The 7,480-nt window shown below is 46.7% G+C and overlaps 1 protein-coding gene across 1 annotated transcript; it reads left to right on the top strand.

Moving 5' to 3' along the window:
• The first annotated feature begins 2,172 nt into the window (after positions 1 to 2,172).
• Positions 2,173 to 6,225, top strand: LOC121008001 (zymogen granule membrane protein 16-like). Its single transcript, XM_040440273.1, has 3 exons — positions 2,173 to 2,288; positions 2,424 to 2,556; positions 5,898 to 6,225. The coding sequence occupies exons 1-3, from the start codon at positions 2,234 to 2,236 to the stop codon at positions 6,223 to 6,225; spliced, it is 516 nt and encodes a 171-aa protein (XP_040296207.1). The 5' UTR covers positions 2,173 to 2,233.
• The last annotated feature ends 1,255 nt before the right edge of the window (positions 6,226 to 7,480 follow it).

A 7,480-nucleotide genomic window follows, 5' to 3' on the forward strand; every position in this document is an offset into this window, starting at 1 on the left:
GTTTAATAATGGGGGTACTCTCAGTGGAGGGTCATTACCAGTATAATAATGGGGATACTCTCAGTGGAGGGTCATTTCCAGTATAATACTGGGGGTACTCTCAGTGTAGGGTCATTACCAGTATAATAATGGGGATACTCTCAGTGGAGGGTCATTTCCAGTATAATACTGGGGGTACTCTCAGTGTAGGGTCATTACCAGTATAATAATGGGGGTACTCTAAGTGGAGGGTAATTTCCAGTATAATATTGGGGGTACTCTCAGTGGAGGGTCATTACATGTATAATAATGGGGGTACTCTCAGTGTAGGGTTATTACCAGTATAATAATGGGGGTATTCTCAGTGGAGGGTCATTACCAGTATAATGATGGGGGTACTCTCAGTGGAAGGTCATTACCTGTATAATATTGGGGGTACTCTTAGTGGAGGGTCATTACCAGTATAATGATGGGGGTACTCTCCGTGAAGGGTCATTACCAGTATAATAATGGGGGTACTCTCAGTGGAGGGTCATTACCTGTATAATAATGGGGGTACTCTCAGTGTAGGGTCATTACCAGTATAATGATGGGGGTACTCTCAGTGGAGGGTCATTACCTGTATAATAATGGGGGAACTCTCAGTGGAAGGTCATTACCAGTATAATAATGGGGGTACTCTCAGTGGAGGGTCATTGCCAGTATAATAATGGGGGTACTCTCAGTGGAGGGTCATTACCTGTATAATAATGGGGGTACTCTCAGTGGAGGGTCAATACCTCTATAATAACGGGGGTACTCTCAGTGGAGGGTAATTACCTGTATAATAATGGGGGTACTCTCAGTGGAAGGTCATTACCAGTATAATAATGGGGGTACTCTCAGTGGAAGGTCATTACCAGTATAATAATGGGGGTACTCTCAGTGGAGGGTCATTACCAGTATAATGATGGGGGTACTCTAAGTGGAGGGTCATTTCCAGTATAATAATGGGGGTAGTCTCAGTGGAGGGTCATTACATGTATAATAATGGGGGTACTCTCAGTGAAGGGTCATTACCTGTATAATATTGGGGGTACTCTTAGTGGAGGGTCATTACCAGTATAATGATGGGGGTACTCTCAGTGGAGGGTCATTACCAGTATAATAATGGGGGTACTCTCAGTGGAGGGTCATTACCAGTATAATAATGGGGGTACTCTCAGTGTAGGGTCATTACCAGTATAATGATGGGGGTACTCTCAGTGGAGGGTCATTACCAGTATAATAATGGGGGTACTCTCAGTGGAGGGTCATTACCAGTATAATAATGGGGGTACTCTCAGTGTAGGGTCATTACCAGTATAATGATGGGGGTACTCTCAGTGGAGGGTCATTACCAGTATAATAATGGGGGTACTCTCAGTGGAGGGTCATTACCAGTATAATAATGGGGGTACTCTCAGTGGAAGGTCATTACCTGTATAATAATGGGGGTACTCTCAGTGGAGGGTCATTACCTGTATAATAATGGGGATACTCTCAGTGAAGGGTCATTACCAGTATAATAATGGGGGTACTCTCAGTGGAGGGTCATTACCAGTATAATAATGGGGGTACTCTCAGTGGAGGGTCATTACCAGTATAATAATGGGGGTACTCTCAGTGGAAGGTCATTACCTGTATAATAATGGGGGTACTCTCAGTGAAGGGTCATTACCAGTATAATAATGGGGGTACTCTCAGTGGAGGGTCATTACCAGTATAATAAGGGGGGTACTCTCAGTGGAAGGTCATTACCTGTATAATAATGGGGGTACTCTCAGTGGAAGGTCATTACCTGTATAATAATGAGGGTACTCTCAGTGGAAGGTCATTACCTGTATAATAATGGGGGTACTCTCAGTGGAAGGTCATTACCAGTATAATAATGGGGGTACTCTCAGTGGAGGGTCATTACCAGTATAATAATGGGGGTACTCTCAGTGGAAGGTCATTACCTGTATAATAATGGGGGTACTCTCAGTGGAGGGTCAGTACCAGTATAATAATGGGGGTACTCTCAGTGGAAGGTCATTACCAGTATAATAATGGGGGTACTCTCAGTGGAGGGTCATTACCTGTATAATAATGGGGGTACTCTCAGTGGAGGGTCATTACCAGTATAATAATGGGGGTACTCTCAGAGTATAATAATAATATATTGTCGTCTCCCCGCTTCTAGCTCAGGACCGGTGACACCTCCAGCTCTGCACTGCGCTCACCTCCCTGCACAATGCTGACTCTGCTGTGCCTGTGCCTGCTCCTGGGCTCCTCAGTGGCCTCTAGTGGTGAGTGGCAGTCATTACACGTCTCATCTATGTTTATAATCTGCACAGACTATAATCTCCCTATATAATGTCTGGTCATGCTGAGGCCTCCGCCTGGCAGGGGTTCTCCTTTAATTCTCTCCTCTCATCCTGTAGTGCAGTCCCGTATGTCTTCCTTCGTGGGGGAGCACGGCGCAGGAGGGGGCACCGCATTTTCCTTCTCCTCGGAGCAGCTAAAAGGACCAATCACAGGCCTGCGAGTGCGGGAGAACCCGAGTCACATCATAGGGTGAGACCCCTCATGTCTTCTCTTCCTCCCATCTTACCAGCACACAGCAGGCTGCATTCCTCAGTCCCATAGAAATGAATGGAGGGCTGCTGTGCATGCGCTGTGATCTTTCCTTCATTTTGGAGGCTTTGTTCTAGAGATAGCTGTGGGTCCTAGAGGTGGCACCCGCACCCATCTGACTTTGGTGACATATCCTCGCGATGTGCCACAAATGTGTGAGGTGAGACAATCCCTTTAAATGGGTTGTCCAGTCCTGGAGCGGACAGCGCCTATAGCGTGGACCTCTGCCCCTGAACATAAAACAGCAAACTCCGCTGTCCGACCGCGGCTCCGCTCCCAGCTGCTGGATCCCATTACCAACGCGGCCAATCACAGGCCTGAAGTGTGAATATGGAGTCGCTGATCATTTGGAATTCATTGGGTCTGATACAGTTATCTTGACCTATGTATCCGCTGAATATGCGTCCGGCTTGTTTATTTCAGACTTTGTCCATTTCTGTCTCATGGAATGAACAAAGAAACTGGTCAGGAATATTTGTTATCTGATAGACGAACCCGAGAGAAATGTCTGAAATATGTGACCACGTATTGTCCCACGTATTAGATGACCTTTAAATGAACAAGGACTGGTTTGGAAATGTGTGTGTGCAAAGAGTTAACTATTGTCTGCCACGGTTATCTTGGGATTCTGATTTATTGCGTATTTGGGAATTGGCCCCTCTAGGGATCATAATAATGACAGATAAACAAGACAGGCCCAGCGACCATTATAGATTGCATACGGCTGCATTCCATCAGGAGGAGAAGCTCTTTATTCAACTGGTATAAAAGCTGGGACTCTCTGAAAGCATTCGGAGTTCACCTACGGTATAAAGGAGACCTTCCTGCGCAGGAGAATTGGTGTTTCCCAATATAATCTCTGACTGCTTTCGCTGAAACGGGCTCCCCAGCGGATGAATCGGGGATGTAAGTCGTCAGGACTCCAGATGAAGTGTGGATGTAATTATGTAATTATGTGTTGTGCTTTATTCTTTGTAAGTTTTCTAGTCTTTGTATTCACCTAATCTGTTAAAAGAAGGACATACATTTGCCCGATTATAACTATTCCCCTTAGTAATTTACTGAATTATTTTACTACTCTTAAATTGCTATGTGAAGTCTGTCTTTGAAGAGTATCTGTTGTATTTTTTTTACAAAGCATTTTGCCCCATTTGTTCGGTCTCAGCAGTCTCATCGACCTAAAAGGTCCATGCCATAGGGGTTGTCAGATCCCAGGCTGGACAACCCCATTAACTTCTTTCAAGTTGAAGAGCCTCTTCCTAACAGAGTGTCTCTTCTCAGCCTCTTCCTAACAGAGTGTCTCTTCTCAGCCTCTTCCTAACAGAGTGTCTCTTCTCAGCCTCTTCCTAACAGAGTGTCTCTTCTCAGCCTCTTCCTAACAGAGTGTCTCTTCTCAGCCTCTTCCTAACAGAGTGTCTCTTCTCAGCCTCTTCCTAACAGAGTGTCTCTTCTCAGCCTCTTCCCTGCAGTGTATCCTCCGAGCCTCTTCCCTGCATTGTCTCTTCTCAGCCTCTTCTCTGCAGATTATCTCTTCTCAGCCTCTTCCCTGCAGATTATCTCTTCTCAGCCTCTTCCCTGCAATGTCTCTTCTCAGCCTCTTCCCTGCAGAGTGTCTCTTCTCAGCCTCTTCCCTGCAATGTCTCTTCTCAGCCTCTTCCCTGCAGAGTGTCTCTTCTCAGCCTCTTCCCTGCAGATTGTCTCTTCTCAGCCTCTTCCCTGCAATGTCTCTTCTCAGCCTCTTCCCTGCATTGTCTCTTCTCAGCCTCTTCCCTGCAGTGTCTCTTCTCAGCCTCTTCCCTGCAGTGTCTCTTCTCAGCCTCTTCCCTGCAATGTCTCTTCTCAGCCTCTTCCCTGCAGAGTGTCTCTTCTCAGCCTCTTCCCTGCAGATTGTCTCTTCTCAGCCTCTTCCCTGCAATGTCTCTTCTCAGCCTCTTCCCTGCATTGTCTCTTCTCAGCCTCTTCCCTGCAGTGTCTCTTCTCAGCCTCTTCCCTGCAGTCTCTTCCCTGCAGATTGTCTCTTCTCCGCCTCTTCCCTGCAATGTCTCTTCTCAGCCTCTTCCCTGCAGTGTCTCTTCTCAGCCTCTTCCCTGCAGTGTCTCTTCTCAGCCTCTTCCCTGCAATGTCTCTTCTCAGCCTCTTCCCTGCAGATTGTCTCTTCTCAGCCTCTTCCCTGCAGTGTCTCTTCTCAGCCTCTTCCCTGCAGTGTCTCTTCTCAGCCTCTTCCCTGCAATGTCTCTTCTCAGCCTCTTCCCTGCAGATTGTCTCTTCTCAGCCTCTTCCCTGCAATGTCTCTTCTCAGCCTCTTCCCTGCATTGTCTCTTCTCAGCCTCTTCCCTGCAGTGTCTCTTCTCAGCCTCTTCCCTGCAGTCTCTTCCCTGCAGATTGTCTCTTAGCCTCTTCCCTGCAATGTCTCTTCTCAGCCTCTTTCCTGCAGTGTCTCTACTCAGCCTCTTCCCTGCAGATTGTCTCTTCTCAGCCTCTTCCCTGCAATGTCTCTTCTCAGCCTCTTCCCTGCATTGTCTCTTCTCAGCCTCTTCCCTGCAGAGTGTCTCTTCTCAGCCTCTTCCCTGCAGATTGTCTCTTCTCAGCCTCTTCCCTGCAATGTCTCTTCTCAGCCTCTTCCCTGCAGTGTCTCTTCTCAGCCTCTTCCCTGCAGTCTCTTCCCTGCAGATTGTCTCTTAGCCTCTTCCCTGCAATGTCTCTTCTCAGCCTCTTTCCTGCAGTGTCTCTACTCAGCCTCTTCCCTGCAGATTGTCTCTTCTCAGCCTCTTCCCTGCAATGTCTCTTCTCACCCTCTTCCCTGCAATGTCTCTTCTCAGCCTCTTCCCTGCATTGTCTCTTCTCAGCCTCTTCCCTGCAGTGTCTCTTCTCAGCCTCTTCCCTGCAGTCTCTTCCCTGCAGATTGTCTCTTCTCAGCCTCTTCCCTGCAGTGTCTCTTCTCAGCCTCTTCCCTGCAGTCTCTTCCCTGCAGATTGTCTCTTCTCAGCCTCTTCCCTGCATTGTCTCTTCTCAGCCTCTTCCCTGCATTGTCTCTTCTCAGCCTCTTTCCTGCAGTGTTTCTTCTCAGCCTCTTCCCTGCAGTGTCTCTTCTCAGCCTCTTCCTAAGAGTGTCTCTTCTCAGCCTCTTCTCTGCAAAGTGTCTCTTCTCAGCCTCTTCCCTGCAGATTGTCTCTTCTCAGCCTCTTCCCTGCAGATTGTCTCTTCTCAGCCTCTTCCCTGCAGATTGTCTCTTCTCAGCCTCTTCCCTGCAGTGTCTCTTCTCATGTTCTTGTCTTCTGCAGGGTCCAGTTTCAGTATGGTGGCACCTGGGGACCTTATTATGGGAACCCATCAGGAACGCTCTATGAGATCTTACTGCACAAGGGGGAGAACATTGTACAAGTGTCCGGGAAGGTGGCCTCCTACGTGAACGAGCTGTTCTTCATCACAAACCGAGGGAGAATACTTAAATTCGGTCAACCCTCCGGCAACAGCTTCAATGATTTCCCCCTGTATGACGGCACCGTCCTCCGCTATGTGAGTGGCCGGTATTCATCCGTCATACACAGCATTGGTTTCCATTGGGGGGTCAATCCAAGTTGTGTCCATTGCAAAGAAGAGTCCAAATGATGGATACAAGAACCATGTCGAGGGTCCTGGAAACCGACCCATGGCTGACGACACCGTATCTCCGACTGCGTCCACAGATCTCGTCTACCACAATTAACAATCTTTTGCCTAATGCTTCGACCTCTACAAGGTCTTCGAAATGTCTTTTCCCCATTTGCAGCCAAGAAGTGATGAATAACTGCCAATAAAAGAATATAACAATATATAATGTGCACGTCATAATCTTGCTATAACCATGTGACCACAATGTGGCGCTGTCAAAATAATAATAAATAATAGATGTTCTCATAAAAATGTTGCAGTAATGTGTATCCATGTATTCTGTATTATACTCCAGAGCTGCACTCAATATTCTGCTGGAGCAGTCACTGTGTACATACATTACTTATCGTGTACTGATCCTGAGTTACATCCTGTATTATACTCCAGAGCTGCACTCACTATTCTGCTGGTGCAGTCACTGTGTACATACATTACTTATCCTGTACTGATCCTGAGTTACATCCTGTATTATACTCCAGAGCTGCACTCACTATTCTGCTGGTGCAGTCACTGTGTTCATACATTACTTACCCTGTACTGATCCTGAGTTACATCCTGTATTATACTCCAGAGCTGCACTCACTATTCTGCTGGTGCAGTCACTGTGTACATACATTACTTATCCTGTACTGATCCTGAGTTACATCCTGTATTATACTCCAGAGCTGCACTCACTATTCTTCTGGTGCAGTCACTGTGTACACACATTACTTATCCTGTACTGATCCTGAGTTACATCCTGTATTATACTCCAGAGCTGCACTCACTATTCTGCTGGTGCAATCACTGTGTACATACATTACTTATCCTGTACTGATCCTGAGTTACATCCTGTATTATACTCCAGAGCTGCACTCACTATTCTGCTGGTGCAGTCACTGTGTACATACATTACTGATCCTGAGTTACATCCTGTATTATACTCCAGAGCTGCACTCACTATTCTGCTGGTGCAGTCACTGTGTACATACATTACTGATCCTGAGTTACATCCTGTATTATACTCCAGAGCTGCACTCAGTATTCTGCTGGTGCAGTCACTGTGTACATACATTACTTATCCTGTACTGATCCTGAGTTTTACAGCAAGACACGGAGGCTCCTATTGCTATCTCTTCCTTTACTTTTCCACCAATAGCAGCAAAGGAGAAATTTACATAATCATAACAATAAAGGCCCCTCCCCTGACAGATCCTATAATAAGCAGTGTCCT

The sequence above is a fragment of the Bufo bufo genome, chromosome 7 (genome assembly GCF_905171765.1).
Source record: "Bufo bufo chromosome 7, aBufBuf1.1, whole genome shotgun sequence".
Taxonomy (NCBI): Eukaryota; Metazoa; Chordata; class Amphibia; order Anura; family Bufonidae; genus Bufo; species Bufo bufo.